Source organism: Schistocerca serialis, chromosome 8, assembly GCF_023864345.2.
Source record: "Schistocerca serialis cubense isolate TAMUIC-IGC-003099 chromosome 8, iqSchSeri2.2, whole genome shotgun sequence".
NCBI lineage: Eukaryota > Metazoa > Arthropoda > Insecta > Orthoptera > Acrididae > Schistocerca > Schistocerca serialis.
Window position 1 is genome coordinate 551,375,543 of NC_064645.1, and position 25,225 is coordinate 551,400,767.

Consider the following 25,225-nt stretch of genomic DNA (forward strand, 5'->3'; position numbering starts at 1 on the left):
GAAAATAAGCAAAGTATATTACTGTTTGTGTCTGACTAATACTTACTTCAGGCACTGTTCTAATAGTAAAAATGGCAGCATTAAGTCTTTCAACAAGATTTTGAACAGGGGTTTTCCATGACAGTTTATTATCTATCTGAACACCTAGAAATTTGAACTACTCAGTCTCACTAATTTTACGCCCATTCTGTGTAACTAGAATGTCAGGTTTTGTTGAAATGTGTGTTAGAAACTATAAAAAGTTAGTCTTACTGTGATTTAGTGTAAGTTTGTTTTCCACAAGCCATGAACTTGTGTCTTGAACCACAGTATTTGAAACAGTGCAAATGTTGCACACGACATCCTTTACTGCCAAGCTAGTCTCATCAGCAAACAGAAATATTTTAGAATCAACTGTAATACTAGAAGGCATATCAAACAATTGAAAATCCAGGATGGAATGTAACAATATATGAAAAGGATAGTTGCTAGATACCATATGGTGGAATATGCCGAGTTGTAGAAAGGCAAGACAAAAAAACTGTCACACAATTAGCTTTCGGCTGACCAGCCATTTGTCAGAATTAGACAACATATACACATGCACACACACACACACACACACATGCAACTCACATGCACAAGACCACAATCTCTGGCAGCTGGAGCCAGTCTGCAAGCAGCAAGGCATTATGGGAGAGGCAACTGGGTGGGGGTAAGGAGGAGATGGGGGCAGGGAGGGGGAGGGATAGTAAGGTAGGGGAGGGGGATTGTAAAATGCTGCTGGGAGCGTGCAGGGATGAGGTGAAGAGTGGGGCAGCTAGGTACAGTCGGCAGGTTAGACGGAGGGTGGGGGATATAGGGTGGGTTAGCGAAAAAGGAGAGAAGTGAAAAGACTGGGTGCATTAGTGGAATAGATGGCTGTGTAGTGCTCGAATGGGAATAGGGCAAGAGGCTAGATAGGTAAGGACAATGACTAACGAAGGTTGAGACCAGGAGGTTTATGGGAACATAGAATATATTGCAGGGAGAGTTCCTACCTGTGCAATTCAGAAAAGCTGGTGTTGGTGGGAAGGATCCAGATGGCACAGGCTGTGAAGCAGTCATTGAAATGAAAGACGTCATGTTGGGTGGCGTGCTCAGCAACAGGTGGTCCAGTTGTTTCTTGGCAAAAGTTTATCGTTATCCATTCATGCAGAGAGTAGAATGCAGCACAGTGGTTGCAGCTTAGCTTGTACATCACATGACTGGTTTCACAGGTAGCCCTGCCTTTGATAGGATAGGTGATTATTTGTGACAGGACTGAAGTAGGTGGTGGTGGGAGGAGGCATGGGCAGATGTTGTATCTAGATCCATTACAGGGATATGACCCATTAGGCAAGGGGTTCGGAGCAAGGACTATGTAGAGATGGACAAGGATATTGTGTAGGTGACCGACTGACTCAGTCCACTCCTCCATCCAACCTTGATCCACGCCCACTGTCCCCAAATCACCCCCTGTTAAACTTCCAGTATTTCTTACCCTCACACTTTGCCTCACCATCAGTCCCCAAATCCCTCAACATGCAAACCAATCTTATATCCACAGAAAGATCTACAATTCGCCACTTGAAAACAGATCCAGGCCTTATAATCCCACCTGTTGACAAAGACTCCACCACTGTTGTATTGAACCGCTGTCAGATTCATCCACCCACAAACTCTGCCACAGTGACCCCATTCCATAAATCCATCATGGTCTCCAGCCTCTATTCAAATCCTTAGGCCCATCCCAGAACCTCTCCCTGGAGTCCATCTCTCTCCTCACCCCTACTGTTCCCCGCACCTCTACCTTCTACGTGCTTCTTAAATTCCATAAACCCGACCACTCAGGACACCCCATTGTGGCTGGTTACTGTGCCCCCTCTAAGAGAATCTCTCTTCTTGTAGACCAACACCTCCAGCCTATTACCTACAACCTACCCTCCTACATAAAAGATGCCAACTATTTCCTCCACTGACTATCTACAACTCCTGTCCCTTAACCACACAGTGCCCTGCTCCTCGCTATTGATGCCGCCTCCCTTTACACAACATTCCTAATGCTCATGGCCTTACCATTATTGTACACTACCTCTCAAGACCCAACAGATTCCAAACTAGCCACCTACTTCCTAGTTGTCATGACCAGGTATATCCTGACACATAATTACTTCTCCTTTGAAGGCACTACCTACAAACAAATCCAGGGTACGGCTATGGGCACCCACATGGCACCATCCTATGCCAACCCGTTTATGGACCATGTAGAGGAATCCTTCCTAAACACCCAGAATCCCATACCCCTTACGTGGTTCAGATTCATTGAAGACATCTTCGTGATCTGCATTGAGGGTGAGACACCTTATCCACATTCCTCCAGAACCTCAACACCTTCTCCCCCATTTGTGTCATCTGGTCCTATTCAACCCATCCAGCCACCTTCCATGATGTTGACCTCCACCTCAAAGATGGCTATATCAGTATCTCTGTCCATATCAAACCTAACAACCACCAGTTGTACCTCCACTTCAACAGCTGCCACCCATTCCATACCAAGAACTCCCTTTCATACAGCCTAGCAACCCATGTCCGTCATATCTGTTGTGATGAGCAGCTCCTCTCAAAATGTCCCGAGGGCTCAATGAGGCTCTTACAGATCGTAATTACTCTCCCTACCTTGCACACAAACAGATCTCCCATGCCTTAGGCTGCACCTACATTGCATCCGGAAGTCATCCGTTCTGATCCGGTCCGGCACCGGCTAACACCGGAGTAAAAAACAAACACCAGGTGGCTAATGCACGTGCCTACATTGGAGGGAGAAGTGCCGTATGACATGGTCCAGCACCGGACTGCCGGATTGGCCGACTAAACATGTTTGTTTCCAGTCCAGCAGTGCAGTCCGGCGATGCACTACAAACGGGATGATCAACAAGGAATTTCTAATTAATCTCGTGAGGAATGAGCCTTGCTTGTGGAACTTGCGGATTATAGGCTACCATAACCGGGATATTAAGTGAGAACTGTGGGAATCTATTGGGGAGCAACTATCACTCAAAGGTAAATACTGAAATAATGTTGCATTAGGTTTACTGCTTGCTTTCAAATCACTACATGTTACTACATATCAGTACTAATTTCAATCATATTACTTTTAACATATCATTTTTTTTTATCAAACTGCAAAAAGAAATAGGTTTTTATTTGCTAAAATACTACTCGATGCGTTCATTTTTCCACAGAATGGCGCCAATCCCATTTAAGTATGACGTGAATTTCTCTCTGATAATTTGAGCCTGTTGTGATGGTCTGTTGAACGTTCTTGATGAACCAATTTCTTGGTGAGGTGACGCACTTGCATCTTCTTCTAAATTTCCAGAGTTAAAAAAGTCATCACCTTCTCAGTCAATAATGGGGTTGTGAAGTAAGCAAATACATTTCACTATCCTCTACGCTTTGCCAGGTTCTGTTTCAACACATTTTCCCAGTAAACGCCACTTGGAAGTCATGATACCAAAAGCACACTCCACACATCTTCTAGCCCTCGATAACCTGTAATTGAAAACTTTTTCTGCGTGTGAGGGATGTCATTTGGTATAAGGTTTCATGAGGTAAGTTTTCAAAGGATATGCATCATCTCCAGGCAAGACAAATGGCATATCTGTAATAATTCCTTCGACAGGTGAAGGTTGCAGTAGCTTAGCAGGACAGTTCTCCAAGAATGCAGACAATGTGGAAGCTTAAAACGTTCCTCTATCACTCTGTTTTCCATAACGTACAACATCTATAAAAATAAATTGACAACAGTAGTCCGCCACAGCTTGTAAAACTATTGAAAAAAACTTTTTGTAGTTAAAAAACGTAGTTCCACTATGTTTTGGACATTTAATTTGGATATGCTTGCCATAAATGCATCCAACTGCATGAACAAAATTCCACCGATTGGGGAATCCTCTCGCTATTTCTTCAAAATTTTTCGGACCAGGAATGGGTAGACATCACTCACAGAAATTCCTCCATATCGCATCCACAATTGCTGAGACACACTTACCTACTGTATAATCACTCAGTAGAAATATTAAACCCAAGGACCGAAAAGACATCCCTGTTGCTAAGTATCTGAAAAAGTGAAATGATGTGGAATATTGCTCAAATGATAGGGGTAGCATTTGTTAGAGATGTTTTAGGAATCTTAAACATACATAAACAATAACAGAACATTTGTTCCAAGAAAGGAGTACACCTTCTATGCTGATTTTGTGAGATTTACGTTTCCTTTTTCAGGAGAACAGGCTCAGATAATGTGGCAGAACTTGCGATACCCTTTTAGGAAAAAAATATAAAATACAACGTGACTCCAAGAGTAGTCAAGAAGCTGCTGCATCTGATAAATGGCCTTATTTAAAAAGCATGCTGTTTTTTGAAAGACATAATACCTGGGTCCAACTCAGGAAACTTGCCTGCCACAGAGAAAGAGAATGAACTTTTTACACGTGATCGAAGTTCCACCACAGCAAGTGAGAAAAGTACAAATGATGGTGGAATGTGTCTCTCTTCAGAAGAATGAGAGGTGTCTGCTTCTATGTCGTCTTCTGTGAAAGCAGATAGAAACAGATTAAAACATCATGCAAAAAAAATATGATTGCGATTCACAGGTACTTGAGAAAAGGAAGATCGACATATTTGAGCAACAAGTTTCTCGAAAACAGAAATATCAGAATGATGACAACTACTCCTTCTCACGAGTTTACTGCCATCAGTCAAACAACTGGGCCAGCCGGTGTGGCTGAGCGGTTCTAGGTGCTTCAGTCTGGAACCGCGAGACCGCTATGGTCGCTGGTTCGAATCCTGCCTTGGGCATGGTTGTGTGTGATGTCCTTAGGTTAGTTACATTTAAATAGTTCTAAGTTCTAGGGGACTGATGACCTCAGATGTTAAGTCCCATAGTGCTCAGAGCAATCTGAACCATCAAACAACTGGATCAACTGGAGAAAATGAGACTACGTATGAAAATCTTGGGGACGTCACGGAAACCTTAGAAGCTCACAACTTCAAAAATGATGAGCCCCCCTGCGGGTCCGGGGATTAGAATAGGCCCGAGGTATTCCTGCCTGTCGTAAGAGGCGACTAAAAGGAGTCCCGCCCCCTCAAGGGGGTAGTTAGTGCCTGCATCCGGAGACGGACGGTTCCACGACCTCTATTTGCGGTCATTTTGCTTTTTCACTTCTCGTTTCTTCCTTCCTTTGGTTGGTTCCTTTCTTTGCTCTTCTCCACCTCACTGTCTTCCTTACTCTTTCCCTTGCCTTCTTCTCCTTGCCTTCTCATTGCCTTCTTCTCCTTGCCTTCTCATTGCCTTCTTCTCCTTGCCTTCTCTGGTCTCCGCCTCGGCGTTTGAGACAGTCTGTCCTCTCTTTCCCTCTCTCTCTTCTTTTTCCTCTTCTTCCTTCCTCCCTGTGTGCGCCTGAAGGCCGACCCACGCGTTCGCACGCGTAGCCGGTGACGGGGTAACGCGTAATTCCCCGCCCTGGGTAGACATGTAAGGCACGCACGTACCCCCTGGTAAAGGCCAGGCCCAGGGAGGGGTGATTGCCTGAGCTGATACCTTCTGACCATGCCGATTGGTCCCTCCGTCTGTTTCTCGGGAGGTGTGACCTGAGGTGTAAACATTCACCTAAGGCGGGAGTGCCCTCTGAGAGGGTCCCCACAAGGAAGGAGCGCGCCATTGGAGACGCTGGCGATCATGGGGGATTCCTCTGCAATGGATTTCACTCCATCTCTCTCGACTTCTGCCCAAAAACGGAAACGTGACCAGCCACCAGTGTCAAAAGTACTACCGCCTGCCCCACAGTTCCTCGTCGTTTCTCGATCTGAGGACGGAAAGGATTTTTCCTCTGTCAACCCTTTCGTTATCCAGAAGGGCGTAGATGCCATAGCCGGATCTGTCAAATCTTGTACCAGGTTGCGTAACGGTACCTTATTACTAGAAACTGAGAGCGCCTTTCAGGCACAAAAACTGCTTCGGGCCACACTCCTGTACACGTTACCTGTCTGGGTGGAGGCTCACCGAACTTTGAATTCGTCTCGTGGTGTGGTCTATACTAGATCCCTTGACGGATTGACTGATGAGGAGATTCAATCTTTCCTCATTGAGCAGGGCGTGACGGCTGTCCATAGGGTCATGAAAAAGGTCAACAATGACCTTGTACCGACCCGGACACTTTTCTTGACCTTTGATAGTGTTAAGCTGCCATCGCGCATCAAGGCGGGCTACGAGGTTATTTCTGTTCGCCCCTATGTCCCGACACCTACGCGCTGCTACCAGTGTCAGCATTTCAATCACACTCGACAGTCTTGTTCCAATGCGGCTAAATGTGTCACTTGTGGCAGGGATGCCCATGAGGGTGACTGTCCACCTCCGTCTCCTCGTTGTGTGAACTGTCAGGGTGACCATGCCACATCCTCCCGCGACTGTCCTGTCTATAAGGAGGAACGCTGTATCCAAGAAATTCGGGTCAAAGAGAAAGCGTCCACCTCAGCTGCTCGCAAGCTATTGGCTAGTAGGAAGCCCACGCTGCTCCCAGCGGGGAAATACAGTACTGTCCTCGCCTCTCCTCGGACTACCAGGGAGGTGGCAACCCAGACATGCGATCTGACCTTCAGCACCACGGTCGTCCGTTCGGCCAGTGCTAAGATCGCGCGGTCGACGTCTCCTCTTCCTCCCATCACCCCACAGACACCAGCCCCTTCATCAGCTTCTGCTAAGACGAAGGCCCCGAAGTCAGATGCACAGGCCTTCAAGAAGGAACCGTCCCGTGCAGACTTCCTAAGTACCTCGACCTCCCAGCCTTCGACCGGTACTTCCACCAAACGACCTTCTAAGAAGGCTCATAGGAAGCACAGTTCTCCTCCGCCACGGCGCATTTCTTCTCCTGCGCCACCCAGCGGTTTGCCGCCCCAGGCCGTCGTCCGTTTCGCCTGGCCGCACCGCCGGTAGCCGAACATCTGGCCGTTCACCGGCGGAGGAAGCTCCCCCTCCCGGCCATCTTCCCAAGATGGCCGTTGAACCTATAGACCCAATGGACGATGACTGTCCGCCTACTGATAGCGGCGGCAGTGCTCGCTCGAAACCAGGCCCTCAGCGGCCTTCAAGGTGACCCCTTCTTTCTTCTTCCTTTTTTTCTTATGATGGCACTTATTCACTGGAATATTCGCAGCATTCGCTCCAACCGAGAGGACTTGAAGTTGCTGCTCCGCTTGCACCGTCCGCTCATCGTAGCCCTCCAGGAAACGAAGCTACGCCCATGCGATCAAATTGCCTTGGCACACTACACCTCTGTGCGTTTTGACCTACCCCCTGTGGTAGGTATCCCGGCTCATGGAGGGGTTATGTTGCTGGTCCGGGATGATATTTACTATGATCCCATCACATTGCACACCGGCCTGCAGGCAGTTGCCATTCGCATTACTCTCCCCACTTTTACATTTTCCATTTGTACCGTTTACACTCCATCGTCGTCTGCCGTTACCAGGGCAGACATGATGCAAATTATTGCTCAGCTGCCTGCACCATTTTTGTTAACTGGAGACTTCAATGCCCACCATCCCCTTTGGGGCTCTCCAGCAGCCTGCCCGAGGGGCTCCCTGTTAGCAGACCTTTTCAACCAGCTCAATCTTGTCTGCCTCAATACTGGCGCCCCTACTTTTCTTTCGGACACATCTCACACCTATTCCCATTTAGACCTCTCTATATGTACTCCCCAACTTGCACGCCGGTTTGAGTGGTATGCACTTTCTGATACATATTCGAGCGACCACTTCCCGTGTGTTATCCATCTCCTGCAGCATACCCCCTCTCCGTGCTCATCTAGTTGGACCATCTCCAAAGCAGACTGGGGGCTCTTCTCTTCCAGGGCGACCTTTCAGGATCAAACCTTCCCAAGCTGCGATAGTCAGGTCGCACACCTCACGGAAGTCATTCTCACTGCTGCTGAATATTCCATCCCTCACCCTACTTCTTCTCCACGTCGCGCACCGGTACCCTGGTGGACCGCAGCATGTAGAGACGCTTTACGTGCTCGTCGACGTGCTTTACGCACCTTTAAACGCCACCCTACAGTGGCGAATTGTATCAATTATAAACGATTACGTGCACAGTGTCGTCGTATTATTAAAGAAAGCAAGAAAGCCAGCTGGACTGCTTTCACAAGCACCTTCAACAGTTTTACTCCTTCTTCTGTTGTCTGGGGTAGCCTGCGCCGGCTATCTGGCACTAAGGTCCACTCACCAGTTTCTGGCTTGACGGTCGCGAATGACGTCCTTGTGGCCCCTGAGGCTGTCTCCAATGCCTTCGGCCGCTTTTTTGCAGAGGTTTCGAGCTCCCCTCGTTACCACCCTGCCTTCCTCCCCCGCAAACAGGCAGAGGAGGCTAGGCCACCTAACTTCCGCCCCTCGAATCGTGAAAGTTATAATGCCCCATTCCCCATGCGGGAACTCGAAAACGCACTTGGCCGATCACGGTCCTCCGCTCCAGGGCCTGATTCTATTCATATTCAGATGCTGAAGAACCTTTCTCCTGCGGGTAAAGGTTTTCTTCTTCGTACTTACAATCGCATCTGGATTGAGGGACATGTTCCCGCATGCTGGCGCGAGTCTATTGTTGTCCCGATTCCTAATCCGGGGAAGGACAAGCACTTGCCTTCCAGTTATCGACCCATCTCGCTTACCAGCTGTGTCTGTAAAGTGATGGAGCGAATGGTTAACTCTCGATTGGTTTGGCTGCTCGAGTCTCGACGCCTACTTACCAATGTACAATGTGGATTTCGTAGGCGCCGCTCTGCTGTTGACCATCTGGTTACCTTGTCTACCCTCATTATGAATAACTTCTTGCGGAAGCGCCCGACTGCGGCTGTGTTTTTTGATTTGGAGAAGGCTTACGACACCTGTTGGAGGGCGGGCATTCTCCGCACCATGCATACATGGGGCCTTCGCGGTCGCCTCCCTCTTTTTATTCGTTCCATTTTAATGGATCGACAGTTCAGGGTACGTGTGGGTTCTGTCCTGTCAGACACCTTTCGCCAGGAGAATGGGGTGTCACAGGGCTCAGTTTTGAGCGTCGCTCTCTTCGCCATAGCGATCAATCCAATAATGGATTGCCTCCCAGCTGATGCATCAGGCTCCCTTTTCGTGGACGATTTTACCATCTATTGCAGCATGCAGCGTACGTGTTTCCTGGAGCGCTGTCTTCAGCGTTCTCTTGACCGTCTTTACTCCTGGAGTGTCGCCAATGGCTTCCGTTTTTCTGCCGAGAAGACGGTCTGTATTAACTTCTGGCGCTACAAAGAGTTTCTCCCACCGTCCTTACGACAACAAAATTTTTAGGTCTTACATTTGACAGGAAACTTAGTTGGTCTCCACATGTGTCATATTTGGCTGCCCGTTGTACCCGCTCTCTAAATGTCCTCCGTGTTCTCAGTGGTATGTCGTGGGGAGCGGATCGAACCGTCCTACTTCACCTATATCGGTCGATCGTCCGCTCCAAGCTGGATTATGGGAGCTTCGTATACTCCTCTGCACGGCCATCCATCTTATGCCGCCTCAACTCCATACAACATCGGGGTTTACGACTTGCGATCGGAGCGTTTTATACTAGTCCCGTCGAGAGTCTTCATGCTGACGCTGGTGAGTTGCCACTCACCTACCGGCGCGATATACTGCTTTGTCGGTATGCCTGTCGGCTACTGGCAATGCCCGACCACCCGTCTTATCGTTCCTTTTTTGATGACTCTCTCGACAGTCAATACGGGTTGTATGTCTCTGCCCTGCTACCCCCTGGAGTTCGCTTTCGTCGCCTCCTTCAACACCTTAATTTTTCACTCCCTGCAACCTTTCCAGTGGGCAAGAGCCACACGCCACCTTGGCTCCAGGCTCAGGTTTGCGTCCACCTTGACCTCTGCTCGCTCCCGAAGGAGGTTACCCCCGGTTCAGTCTACCACTCCCGTTTTGTCGAACTTCGTTCAAAGTTCATTAATATGACCTTCATTTATACAGATGGCTCTAAGACCAATGACGGGGTTGGGTGTTCTTTTATTGTCGGGGCACAAAGTTTCAAATACCGGCTCCATGGCCATTGTTCGGTCTTCACAGCTGAGCTCTTTGCCCTCTACCAGGCTGTTCTTTACATCTGCCGCCACCGACATTCTGCATAAGTCATCTGCTCCGATTCCCTGAGCACTATCCAGAGCCTCAGTGATCCGTACCCGGTTCACCCTTTCGTGCACCGGATCCAACGCTCTCTTCAGCAGCTGGTGGACGTTGGTTCTCCGGTTAGCTTTATGTGGGTTCCTGGCCATGTCGGTATCCCTGGGAACGAAGCTGCTAATGCCGCGGCCAAGGGTGCGGTCCTCCAGCCTCGGACAGCTTCTTGTTGTGTCCCTTCATCAGATTGTAGCAGGGTCATTTGTCGGCGCATTTTATCGCTGTGGCATGCTGATTGGGCTGCACTTACAGACAATAAGCTTCGAGCCTTCTAACCTCTTCCCGTGGCTTGGACATCCTCCTCACGCCCTTCTCGGCGGGAGGAGGTAGTTTTGGCCCGGTTACGAATTGGACACTGCCGGTTCAGCCATCGCCATCTGCTGACGGCTGCGCCGGCGCCGTTCTGCCCATGTGGGCAATTGCTGACGGTCCGCCACATTTTAACGTCCTGTCCGGATTTTAACACACTGCGTCTTGATCTTGGCCTGCCATGTACTGTAGAAGCCATTTTAGCGGATGACCCACGAGCAGCTGCTCGCATTCTTCATTTTATCAATTTGACATCCCTCTCTAAGGACATTTGATTATGCTGTTTTCTTTTTTTTAATCCTATGCCTGTCAGACTTTTATCATGTTTTCCATTTCGTTGCTGTTTTAAACTTGTGACTCGCGGTGCATTCCTAACGTAGTCTGGGCGCTAATGACCATTGAAGTTGTGCGCCCTAAAACCACAAAAAAAAAAAAAAAAAAAGATGAGAGATCGTCAAGTTTTATATGGGCACTCATTGGATGTCCTTTTCCATCGTTGCTACCATCACCGTACCCATCACCACATCCATCTAATTACGCCCATGATTCATCTTCCTTTGTGAATGTACTTCAAATGTATCCTCCTACCCAACAACCTAATGGCAATTCATTTTAATGGGCTAGCCCTAATGTACTGTTAATAAATTTTTATGTATAAACTAAACGTTTATTTTCCACAATTTTCTCATCACATTCAAAGCTGATATTTGTAAGTCTTGAACCAAACCATTGTTTCATTGTGATTTTCAGATCATACATATATACTTGTTAACAGATGCTTATTTGCTAATAATATCTAATATTACCATGAAGGAATGTTTACAAATACATGTCTATGTTAATAAATATATTTTATTGTAACTGATGCTAGAATTTATTTATAATATTTTAATATTATTTGACCAGTTATGCCACTCACAATAATAAGAAGGCTATCAATTGATTTTAATGTTGACTTACCTGATTGTGGTAGTAAGTTTTTCTTCTGAAGTGATACATTTCCTGAAGTTGGAATGGCCAGTTATATCGTCTCTTATGCCTTCAAGTATATAGCCAAACGTTTGTATAGACATGCGGTAGTACTCTGAACTTATCTGGAAAATTTCTCGGTGACTGGCAAGTTGTAAAAAACTCCCCTGCAGATCTGTCTTCATTAAAACGATGCACCCAAGTCCTTTTCCTGCATCTCTTAAGGCCAATGTTCTTGTCTAGCAGCAGCCAGCACAAAACATCATCTTCTGAATCACTCATGATAGCTTCTCAACAACTGCAACTGCTGACCTATTGCGTGTAACTGAGTGCAGTGCAGAAACTCATGAAAGACGACAGTACACTGGGTTGAAGATCAGTGTAATCACTTCCTGTCCCACTTGCGACAGCGGCGCGCCGTTGCCGGATCAGCTCAGACCCAGTGCAGGCATTCATTCGGACAACACTGGGGAGCCTTTATTGCCCTTCACCGGACCGGATCAGAACGGCCGACTCCCAGATGTAATGTAGGTGTAGTCTTATCTTTCCAGTTACCCAAAATCTCCCAAAGCCCCACTGCCTGGCCACAGAGAAGCATCTCCCTTGTGACTCAGTATCACCCATGACTGGAGCAACTGAATTACATTCTCCACCAGGGTTTCGACTACCTCTTGTTGTACCCTGGAAAGAGAAATGTCTTTCCCATTATCCTTCTTACTCCTCCCACAGTGGTATTCTGCCGCTCACCAAACCTACACAATATCCTTGTCCATCCCTACACAACCCATGCTTCCAACCCCTTGCCTCATTTCCTCATATCCCTGCAATAGACATAGATGCAAGATCTGTCCCATACATCCTCCCACCACCACCACCTACTCCAGTCCTGTCACAAACATCAGTCATGTGATCTATAAGCTTACCTGCAACCTTATAGAGCAAAGAAAATGTATCGTTTTCAGTTGTTAAATGACTTCTAAAACCAAACTCTACATTTGACAGCAAATTATGTGAAATGAAATGATCAATTAGCCTTACATATACCACCTTTTCAATAACTGTAGCAAACACTGATGGCATAGAAATAGGTGTAAAATTGAGTACATTATTTGTTCTCCCTTTTTATAAAGTGGCTTTATTATTGAGTACTTTAATTGTTCAGGAAACTGACCATTCCTAAAGAAAAAATTACAGATATGGCTAAGTACATGGCTAACATGTGTGGGCTGGTCCCTCATTACCATCTCAGCAAATACAGTATGCAAAAATTTAAAATATGATGACATGCAGAACAAAGTTTACACAATTCACAGGAGAGACGCTCAGTAGCTCGGTACGGGCTTTTGTTAAAGTTTCGAGAACATACCTTCACTGATGAGTCAAGCAGTATATTGCTCCCTCCTACGTATATCTCGCGAAGAGACCATGAGGATAAAATCAGAGAGATTAGAGCCCACACAGAAGCATACCAACAATCCTTCTTTCCACGAACAATACAGGACTGGAACAGAAGGGAGAAACGATAGAGGTACTCAAGGTACCCTCCGCCATACGCCGTCAGGTGGCTTTCGGAGTATGGATGTAGATGTAGACGGGTGGCTTAGGTGACTGACAGCTGTGACAACAGGAAGGGCATCCAGATACAGAGTTAAATAAAATTTCCAGATCCTCAGTACAGGTGCAACTTGTTCTAGTTGTATTTAACATTCAGTAAAAGAAAAAGAAATAAATAGTAACAGCCCTATAGCACTCCCTTGAGGTATAGCAGAAATCACTTTCACATCTGTTAATTTTGTCCTGTTTAGAATAATATATTGACTTCTGTTTCCTAGAAAGTCCTGAATCCAGTCAAAAATCCAGTCCAGTACTCAGTAACCTCGTATTTTGCTCATCAAATGATGATGTGGAATCAAGGAACATGACATCCATCTAAGTGTCTGTGTCACTCGGTATATAATGGACAAACAGAAAGAGCTGTATTTTGCAATGTTTATGCTTAAGAATCCAAGTCTGTTTTATCATTCTCCAGAAACATCACAATGCATGAGAATAAACATGTTCCATAACCCATAACTCTACAATAGACTGATCTCAGGAATATAGCCTATAATTATGAGCATTAGTTGCGTGACTCTTCTTCAAAATGATAATTACTTGTGCTTTTTCCAACTGCTTTTTACCCATCTACATAAAAATTCACAAGCCAAGTACAGTGCATGGCAGGACGTATATTGTACCAGTATTATCGCATTTCTTTCCTGTTCAGTTCACATACTGAATGAGGGGAAAATGCTGTTTAAATGCCTCTGTACACACCCTGATCTCTCTCTTCTTTTCCTCATGATCCCTGTGCATTGGTAGCAGCATAAAGGTCACACAGTCACCTTCGTATACAGGTTCTCTGAATTTAGCCAACAGGGTTTCATGAGAACTCTGTTGACTTTCTTTCAAGGATTCCCATTTAATATCTTCAAGCAGTTCTGTTACACTTTCAAATGGGCTATACCTGATGTGTAACAGTCCTAGCTATGAGTGTCTGAATTTGTTCAATCTCTATTGTCAAGCCTACTTGATAAGGACCCAACACTGAAACAATAACCCGGATTTGGTTGACTAGCGTCTTGTACACGATTTCCTTTACAGGTGCACCAAATTTTCCCAGGACCCTTCCAACAAATATAAGTCTTCTGTTCACCTTCCCTGGTACTGGTTTTATTTGATTGCCCCATTTCATGTTGCTTCTTACCATTACCTCTAAATACTTATACAATGTGATGTGCTCAACATGTTCACCACTGATCATATAATCAGGTACTATAATATTCTATCTCTTCATTGTAGTCATTACCCTTCATTATTCCATTGACCTATGATAAAGTGCTGCTGGAAGGGAAGAAAGTTCTTGTGCATAATGTCTGTAGAATGTCACTGGTATCTCATCTGGTCCACATGCGTTTCCAGTATTAACCTGTTTTAGTTGATTTCCTGTTTCATGACCATTTATCTCGATACTTTTGTGCAGTGATTAAAAGGGGGAAACCATTTCAGAATCCTGAATTCAGTATTTTAGCCAATCTTCCGATTTGATGCCATTGAATGACTGAATAGATGAATTTAAATTCACCTACAGACTTCATATAAGACCATAAATTCTTAGGAATATTAGTTGATGAGTGGTCAAAATTTTATTTATGAATTCATTGAACACTTTTCACATTGCTCAGTTTATGCTCATTTTGGTTCCATTAAGCTTTTGTTGTTGACTAGACTCTGCTTCCATATAAATCTGTAATCAAGCTACCAGTATTTTTGTAGTAACTTTCTAACAGATCTGTTTGCACTACAGCGGGTCTTTACCACCCCTCACAATCTTTCTTAGCACATATTTTACAATGCTTTTAAATCTCATCCATTTTCTGTCTGCATCTTTGTCTTCAGAGCTGCATATTTAATGCTGACTATGTAGATATTTTCCAATTTGTTTCCTATCACTTTTTTGAAGCAAAATTAGTTTCATACCTTTCTTAACATTCCTTATAACATCTGGAGTCACTGATGCTACAACAGCTTCATGGTCACTGATGCATTAACTGCTTCAAAAAACTCAAGTCTGTTAATTACTAGGAGTTCTAAGACATTACCTTCAATAGTTCATTCTTTAACTATTTGGTCGAAGTAGTTTTAAGATAAGACACTGAAAACAATGTCACATTAATCCTGATCTTTGGCACCCATATTAATTGCATGACTCCCATTCTATAGCTGGCAAACTGAACTCTCCCCTCTATTACAGTGGCATTATCAGGAAACTTTCTCGCAGTATTCTCTGGGTATTCTCTGACATGCTCTGCCACTACTGGTACAGAGGCAGGCAGTCTACAAAAAGCATCTGATTACCATGGTTGACCCACTTTTTATGCTTACCTTTACTCTGATTATTTCACATGTGGATTCTATTCTAATCACATCAGATATCATCAAGTTATTTCTTTCAATAAATATGCCACCACCATTGGTGATTAGCATGTTTCTACCATACATATTCTTCTATCTGGGCATTATTTACTTCAACACTTTTGGGGATCAGCCACTTAGAAGAATTTTAGGCCCAGAAACCCAGCCATTATTTAAAATATTACTACACATCTGCGTTTGATATATGTTAAAGAGCAATACATGCTAAAAATGACCAAGCTTGAAGGCTTACCTATCATCTCTATTTTGTTTTTCTAATAGATTACAAATAAAGATGATGTAATTGGCCTTTAAAAAAAGTGTGGGTTGTGCTCTTGACCCCCTCAGGAGACACTGCCTTAACAAAACACTGTCCATGTGGGAGAGAGCATTTGTGTGATCCAAAGAAGTGGAGGGCTATACTGGTGGTAGTCTAACTACCAGCAGGGTCTCCCAAGCCGGACAGGTCTCTATAGAGGGTCCTTATGAAGTGTGTCCCACAACATCCCGTCTAGTGTCCTGTCCTGTCCTATCCTATCATATCATATTCTATCCCATGCTATATTCTCCCTTTCTTTCCTTTTTCTCTCTGTGATTGTGTGGCAGCAGGCACAGTCCCATAATGTGGACAGCAGAAGATCCTTGGAAACCAGGACAACGGTGATGCACATAGGCCTTACTGCGAAGGGATGGATAGCGTTCTTAAAAGCAGCAAGAAGAGCTTACTGGAGTGGAAAACAGTCTCAGAATAGATAATAACCATACACTTTTAAACAAATGTGTGATATGTCACTGTAATTCAATGCTATGCACCTACTGAAATAGCTAAAGGAGAATTAAAAGATGCATTTTATACAGAGCTTAAAGGAGTTCTTAGACAAACAAATTCAAGGGACATAAAAATTTTAATGGGTGACTTGAACGCAGAAGTTGGTTCAGAAAGTGAAGAGCCTGGACATATCATTGGTGTACATGGCACAGGGATCAGAAATGATGAACTGTTGATAGATACGTGCACTGAACATGACCTAGTCATTGGAGGCACATTGTTTCCACATCGTAACTGCCATAAGACAACATGGGTTTCTCCAGATCACGTTACTGCATATCAAGTAGACCACATAGCCATAAGCCGCAAGTTACGACACTCTCTGTTAGATGTCAGAAATAGAAGAGGAGCAGATGTTGTAAATGACCAGCACCTAGTTTTGGCAGAATTCAGACTAAGGATAGTGGCAAATAGAACCAAGCTCAAGCACAGGGGCAAGAAAATAGATGTGGCAAGGTTAAAAGACCAACAGATCAAAGAAACATCTGCCCATTAACTACAAAACAGATTCCAGGTCCTCTCTGAAGAAAACTTTATGGAAGAGGGAATTGAAACGGGTTGGCAAAAAAATCGAAGACAGTTATTTAGATATGGGAGGAAAAAATCTTAGTATTTAAGGCGCATCAAAGGAAGGACTGGATCTCCAATGCTAATGGAATGAAATCAGTCACAGGAAAGAACTAGAACTTAAGTTAAATCTTTGTAAGACAAGAGTGCAGAAGAGCGAAGCGCATAAAGAATACACAGAGGCGAATGAAAAAGTGAAAGTAGGGCTATGTTGAGATAAAATGCAATGGATAGATGAGCAAGTTAGCAGAAGAGGCAACAAGCCAAGAAAATATGAAAGAGCTCTACAATATAAACAAATGGTTGTCAATGAAAAACTTCAGACGTGAAGGACCAGTTAAGAACAAGGATTGGGTGATGCTTACAACTCAACAGGTACAGTTACAGAAATGGGAGGAGCACTTTAAGGAACTGTTAAATTGTGAAGACAACCAAGAGGAACAGGTAAGAGATGTTCCAGAGGAAGTCAGAGAAGATGAGGATATAAATCTGCAGTGCCCCACAATGGACGAAATTAGGATTGCTTTGAAAACCTTAAAGAATGCAAAGGCTCCAGGCCTAGACAACATAGCACCGGAGCTCCTAAAAGCCGATATCGAAAAGTACTGTTAAAATGCTCCGTCCCTTGCTGAAGCATATTTGGCTTGACGAGAAATTTCCAAAGGAGTGGTTTGGTGGTAAAGCTCCCAAAAAAAGAGAAATTTGTCAGACTATAACAACTGGCATGGTATTACATTGTTGTCAGTGCCCAGTAAGGTCCTCACCAGAATTATTTTAAACAGAATTAAAGAGTCTCTTGAAAATCGACTGTATAAAGAACAGGCTGGTTTTAGGGCACAATACACTTGTGTTGATCTTAGTAACACTCTTAGGATCATTTTAGAGCAAAGCAAAGAATTCCAAGCAACCATGTACTTGGCATTCATTGATTTTCTAAAGGCCTTAGATTCCATGAAAAATAAAGTGCTCTGGTGGGTGTTGCAGAAGTATGGTATACCACAGAAGATCTTAAACATTATAAAGATCTATGTGATGGCTACAAATGTTTCGTACTCCATGAGGGAAATATGACAGAGCCCATAAAAGCAACAACTGGAGTCCGGCAGGATTGCATTTTATCACCAACACTTTTTCTACTTGTTCTAGTCTCAGTTATGAGAAGAGTCACAGCAGGCAGGAGATGAGGAATCCAGTGGGGGACCCATGGACGTCTGGAGGATCTGGATTTTGCAGATGATATAGTTTTACTAACTCAAAGGCTAACTGATCTGCAAGCTAAATTAAACTTGCTGAAAGTAGAAGCAGAGACTGCTGGCCTCAAGATAAATATAGGTAAAACAAAGGAAATGAGAGTAAATTCAGGGAACATGGAGGTGCCACTGCTAATAGGGGAGCAGCAGGTGGAGACTGCCAACTCATTCCTATATCTGGGTAGCATAGTGATAAAGATGATGGAGCTGGAGATGATGTGAAAAACCACATTAAAAAGGCAAATTCTGCCTTCATACAATTGTATCCAATATGGAAAAATAGAAATATCAGGTACAAAACAAAAATCTGTATTTTTAATACAAATGCGAAGGCTGTCCCTTATGCCAGTGAAAACTGGAAAATAGGTAAAAAGATAACATCCTAGTTACAAAGCTTCATAAATAGATGTTTCCGATGCATCATGAATATCTGGTGGCCAGAAAAAATATGTAATGAGGAGCTCTGGCGAATAACAAAGCATATACCTGTAGAAGACAAGATACGAGAGAGAAAGTGGAGGTGGTTGGGGCACACATTGAGAAAACCAGATGGAGCCATAAAGAAAAAAGCATTAGAATGGAATCTCCAGGGGAAAAAGGAAGAAAGGGAGACCTAGGGGCACATGGAAGAGGACAGTGGAAGGGAAGCATACAGAGTTGGCAAGACCTGGGCAGAACCAAGGCAAATGGCCAAAGACAGAGACAGATGGCAAGTTCTCCTGGATGCCCTATGCCCCCGATAGGGGCCAGAGGAGTTAAAGTCAAGTAAGTCAGTGTGCTCTTGAGCAATTTTACACATAATTGGCTTTTTTATGGGAAAGTCTGCAACATACAGAGAAGTAAATTGCATTGAGGACAACACCAGAATGCTTCTTTCATGTTTACTATACCAGTGGTCCATTTTATTTTCTATGAATGAATCTTGCAAACCCATGTTGGATGTTGCTGCTTCACGGATGGGAATTTAATCAGGAAAGTGTTGTCCTACAAGCCTATTTATGATAGTTGCACTAAGAACAATTGCTTGAGCTGGTGCTGTGGAAAAACATTTCACCAATTTCATCAAACTCTTCCCTCTCAGATATTTCTCCCTCCATCCATTGCTTCATTAACAATTCTTCTAAATGTGAAAGTTCGCTGAGCATGTTTGTCTTGGTACTTGTATCAGTATATACATCCTCTTAGAGACCAGGTCTGTTGCCATTAGGTCTAATATGTTTCCACCATGATTGTGCCTCCAAACTGTCTGTTCTTATTAGTGACCAGTGTCTTGTTACATTCACTACTTACAAAACTAATTATTCCAATTTATAGTTGGTTGATTAAAGTTTCCTCCAATGGTTACATTATGATTGATAAATGTATGTACTAACAAGTTGAGGTTTTCTCTAAAGTTTTTGATTACATCTGGGGTTTGAGTCTGGCGGTCAATAGATGAACCCAATTGTAAGTTGATTCCACCCTGTTATTGAGAACTGCCAAGGCAGTCTCGCATACAGATTCAATTATATCTTGGTAGCTTTGAGTTTCTTATTTACTGTGATGAATACACCATCCATATTTCCTTTTACACTATCCTTTCAGCATACACTTGAATTTTCTCCTAAAGTTGATTGGCGTCAGTCGGGTTTGTACCTAGTATTAGGCCTATGTGAAGTACTCTACTTTTTAGCACTTGTTCAGAATCTGGAATTTTGTTGCAAATTCTCTCAGAACTTTTTTGATAAGGTAGTTTACAACAGAATATTGAGCCATATTTCTGACACAATTCCTTAAACAATTGTTCATATTATTTTATATAAAAGACTTCCTTCAATGGAAGCAATATATGACCTCACAAACACATTTTCAGAAGGAAGAGAACCCTTAGGTCTTTTCTGTGGTGTTATCAAGGATGGCAGTAACCCATAACATTTTACTTAGGAAATTACAACATATACAAAGATGATGTGACTTACCAAATGAAAGTGCTGACAGGTCGACAGACACACAAACATACACACAAAATTCAAGCTTTCGCAACAAACTGTTGCCTCATCAGGAAAGAAGGAAGGAGAGGGAAAGACGAAAGGATGTGGGTTTTAAGGGAGAGGGTAAGGAGTCATTCCAATCCCGGGAGCGGAAAGACTTACCTTAGGGGGAAAAAAGGACGGGTATACACTCGCACACACACACATATCCATCCACACATATACAGACACAAGCAGACATATTTAAAGACAAAGAGTTTGGCCAAACTCTTTGTCTTTAAATGTGTCTGCTTGTGTCTGTATATGTGTGTGTGTGCGAGTGTATACCCGTCCTTTTTTCCCCTAAGGTAAGTCTTTCCGCTCCCGGGATTGGAATGACTCCTTACCCCCTTTCCTGATGAGGCAACAGTTTGTTGCGAAAGCTTGAATTTTGTGTGTATGTTTGTGTGTCTATAAAGTGATAGGGAACCACTTTGTGGGTAAAAAGAAAAGGTGAAGTCTTTAACACTCAAACTGTGAATGGGCTTCTGGCCTGACTGCAAGTAGGGCGCACCTTTTGTTTCCTGCTGCAAAGGTCATGAGCTGTAGCCCTGGCTGCCTTTTATCTCTGGGAGAGATCGCCAGTACTCAGTTTGATAGCAGGCTGAGAAGACTGGGTCCATCTTGAATGGACTGGAATGAGGAATATTCCCCACTCCTACCCTGGACTGAACCCAGGGCCTCCATTGCCGAAGTGTAGCACTCTGCCCACTAGACCACCATAACCATTGTGTGGAGGAGTTAACTGGAAAGCTCAGTCCTGTCCACTATGCAGTCAGAAATCTCTCTCGTTATGATGACTTACAAACAAGACTGTTAGCATACTTTCACTTGATACTGGCAATGCAGTTAAGGTGAAAAAAGTATTTATTTTAAATGAAGTATGCAGTAAAAATGGTGTGTAAAATAAATGACTGGACATCTTGCAGAAATCTCTTCAGGAACTAAGGAATTCAGAAACTGAAATGCTGATATATTTACTCCTTAATGATATTTATGGTTATGCATTTGTGAAATTCACAACCATAATACTAGATGTAAAAATATACCATGCTTTCATCTGTCAGTTTTCTCAGTGTTCAGATCTTTTATGTTTTTGTCAAGATAAGTATTAAAATTGTAAATTATTGTTTTTTTTTCTTTGCTATTTGTTGACAGATTGTTGTGTCTTGTCAAGTGGAGCCAAAAATGTATGTGACTCAGCTACTGAAACGTTCTTATTTCGTGTTCAGCATGCAGTTATTCTCTTAGGGATGCAGATATCTTGTCCATCTGTTTTTTATAGGTAAGACAGTGTAACTAGGAGTTAAGTACTACAGAATATGGTTATAACATCTTGTCTCTAAAAGTCACAATCTCATCTGCCCTTGCACCCCATTCCTCCACCATTTATTTGTTCCTTTACCTCCCAGAATTGCCCATCTGTTCTTGTTCCTTGCAAATAAGTGTAGCAAAAATGCCAGGAATGCGATGGTGATTATTGTAAGGATTGTATGTTATCAGCATATTGGTTGGCTTTAGAAGTAGATTTGTATTTTGGGGAAGTATTTTGCATTGAGAAACAGAGGTTCAGTTTGGTACAGCCCCTTTAACTTTCTGGAATACTGATGGTCTGCAAACTAAACCAACCTTCTCAAGAGCTACTAACACTAACTAAAATGGAGGATGAAGTTCCAGAATTATTTGTGTCATTACACTAATCATCAATTTGATGCAGTTTATCAGTGCAAATTTAATTAGATTCATTCTTGTGAAGCACATATTTGAACAATGGAAACTTCAGGTTAGAATATCAACAATATAAAGAAAAGATAGATACTCACCTGCCATCTCTGTCAGCTCGGACCAGAATGCAGCTATCACGTATAATGCAAGCAGCAATCTGGAGAGGGTGAGGAAGGGGAAGTGACAGTAGGGTACAGGTGGGGGAGAGAACAATCTGGGGAAGCATACAGGGTCTAGACTGCGAACAGGTGCAGCATTGGGAGGCTGTGGGGCAGGGAGGTGGGGAGGGTGGTGGACGGGAAGTGAAAAAGGAGATGAGCAGGGAAGAGGAAAGAGAGGTGGGTGTGTTGGCAATGGTTGTTCACAAAGGGGTGGGAGACGAGAATATGAATGTGGTGTTAGGACAGACAGGGTGGAAACTGTTGGGTCGAGGGTATGGGGACAGTAGGTTAATGTAGGTTGTGGCTGGGATAATTTTGAGAGTGAAGAATGTGTTGTAAGCATAACTCCCACCTGCACAGTTCAGAAAAGGTGATGGAGGAGGAGAGGATCCAGATGACTTGGACAGAGAAGCAGCCACTGAAATCAGGCATGTTGTGCTACAGGGTGCCTACTTTGCTCTTGGCCACAGTTTGGTGGTGGCTGTTCATTCTGGTGGACAGTTCTTTGATAGTAATACCAATATAAAAAGCTATGCAGTGATTGCAGCAGAGCTGGTACGTGACTTGGCTGCTGTCACAGGTGGCCTGGAATCTAATGGGAAAGGATAAGCCTGTGACAGCACAGGAACAGGAGGTGCTGGGTGGGTGGATTGGGCATGTCTTATCTTCCATAGGGATGTAATCCCTGTGGCAAGGGATTGGGATTGGGAGTGGAGTAGGGATGGACTAGGATATTGTGGTGGTTGGGTGGGCAACGGAACACCACTTTAGAAAGGGTGGGAAGGATTTTCAGTAGGATGTCCCTCATTTCAGGGCATGATGATAGGTAATCAAAGCTCTGACAAAGGATGTGGTTCAGCTTTTGCAATCCAGACTTAGGTGATGAAGGGGGCACTCCTTTGTAGTTGTTTCTTGTGGGGTTCTGTTGCCCACCCAACCTTCACAACAACCTAGACCATCCTTATGCCACTCTCAGTCCCAAACCCTTGCCACAGAGATTATATCTCTATGGAAGATCCAGGTGCAAGATGTGTCCAATCCACCCATCCAGAACTTACCATTCCTGTCCTGTCATGGGCTTATCCTGCCCCATCAGAGTCCAGGCCACTAATGAAAGTAGCCATGTCATACAGCAACTCTGCTACAATCATTGCACAGCTTTTTATACTGGTATGACTACCAACTATCTGTCCACTGGGATGAATGGAGACCACCCTGTAGCACAACATGCAGCTGAACATAACATGCTTGATTTCCATAGCTGCTTCACTGCCCCAGCCATGTGGATACTCCCCGGTGCAGATGGGAGCTATCCTTACAACATATTCTCCGCTCCAAAAATTATTCCGGCCTCAGCCTACAATAACTCCTCTGTCCTATCACCTACTCCCTGCCCGCATCTCCCACCTCTCTGTGAGCCATCCTCTCCCAATGCACCCACTAGTCTTTCCCCTTTCCTGCTACTCTCCTTTTTGTCTCCACCCTCCCTCCCCCATTCTCCCATCCCTGTTCCGCAGCCTCCCAATGCTGCACCTGTTGGCAATATAGTCCCTGCATGCTCTGCCAGACAGCCATCTTCCTTCCTCCCCACTTGTACCCAGTTATCCATTTCGCTTCCCCGTCCCTCTTCCCTCCAGGTTGATGTGTATCATCTTTACAATGAGTAGCAATCTGGCTTTTCCTCTCATTGGTGAAACACTTACTTGTGTAGTTAAGTTTACTATATAATAAATATTGTCGAAGTTGGACCACAATATTCTTAGATTTAAGCTTGTTGGGGAGTTTTTGTCTGTTCCACCATTAAAAATGATATCTTACATTCTGCATTACCAACATATCTTCTGGGCTAAAGCCTAGATCAGTGCCTGCAGCAATCTTGGTGATGTTTCTCTACTGCACATAGGGGGTGTCTAGTGTGAGTTAACGAGCATTTCGCTCTCATTTAAGTATATGGCCAAAAGAGACAGCCTTCCAGGAATTGTGAAATGAATTCTGTCGTCCAGGATTGTGTGTCACAAAGAGCACTGATTCGCCACGAGATGGGGAAATTCACAGGCGTCTATTGTGCTGAATGAGGCCAGGCTGGTCAAGCCTAAGCGCTGTAGTCTGCGAGTGAGACAGACGAGAACCTACACCAAAGGGAAACCCCGTAGGAGCTGTTTGTGCCCAGTGTGGCATAGCAGTGTTTAATACGGTGGACCTAAGATCGGCCATAAAGGGAAACATTCATGAAAACTACTTAATTCTGTAGTAATTCAGGGAATGAAGCCACAGTAATTTTGATATATCATTTTTCTTAAATTTTCGGGGAGATCCCAATAAAACTTGAATATTGATCATATCTATAATAGTTTAGGATTTACTGTTAAAGTGAAATTAACAAGTTTTTTAATGCTAAAATCTGAACGCTTAGGTTGATCTTAACGATTAACATTCCATCTACAAGTGCATCATTAAAATGACAAATGTTGTAAATATCAGCTCTGTAACTTTATTTGTTTAGAAGAAATAGTAAATTTAAATTATCAGTATTTTCAGTTAAGCATCAGATCATCATTTCCTCTACAAAACGCTTTGAACGATGACAGCATGACACTTAATTGAACCATTAGGTAATAGAATATTTATTGTAGAGTTTAGTGCATAACAGTTACTTTTGTTATTTATTTATTTATCAGAAAGCACTCTGGTGCAAGGCTACTGGCCATGACATTCAGAGTTAAGAAGGAAATTGTATTGGTTTTATGTAAAAGAATTTAACGTTTATTATGTAATGGATATTATTGTTACTTTATTTAGATCGTGAAAGTGGTCAAGCTTTGGTTTTTTAAATATGTTAAAATGTAAAATAATGTAGAATAAGCTGTAGCCAATCAGGTGGATGGCTTCAGGGAAGGGAACTCCACTAGTCAGCTGAGTGACAATGTTCAGCATGCGGGAAACACAGCTGGAGATGGGCAGAGGGACAGTGCTGGTGGAGACATGAAAGCGAACAGTTGGTCTTTAGATAGCTACGGAGTGAAATGACTTAGAAAATTTCGCTTTCTTTCATACAATTTTGCAAACTTGCCACCAGGCAGACAATTTAACCAAAGGGTCACAAGTGTCTAATTTAGGGCATGTAAAGCGACACGTGCAGTTCAACCCCTAGGCAAATTTGAGCCAAGACATTTTGACGAAGAGGAACCACTTGTGAGC

At 43.8% G+C, this 25,225-nt stretch overlaps 1 protein-coding gene across 3 annotated transcripts in view; it reads left to right on the forward strand.

Annotated features, from left to right (window-relative positions):
* LOC126416337 (UDP-GalNAc:beta-1,3-N-acetylgalactosaminyltransferase 2-like) overlaps nucleotides 1-25,225 on the forward strand; it is a 154,614-nt gene that overhangs the window by 67,431 nt on the left and 61,958 nt on the right. For all 3 annotated transcript variants that reach the window (XM_050084008.1, XM_050084006.1, XM_050084007.1), the window contains one exon: nucleotides 21,300-21,426. In XM_050084008.1, coding sequence (XP_049939965.1) covers nucleotides 21,300-21,426 — 127 coding nt within the window. The remainder of the gene's footprint in view (nucleotides 1-21,299; nucleotides 21,427-25,225) is intronic.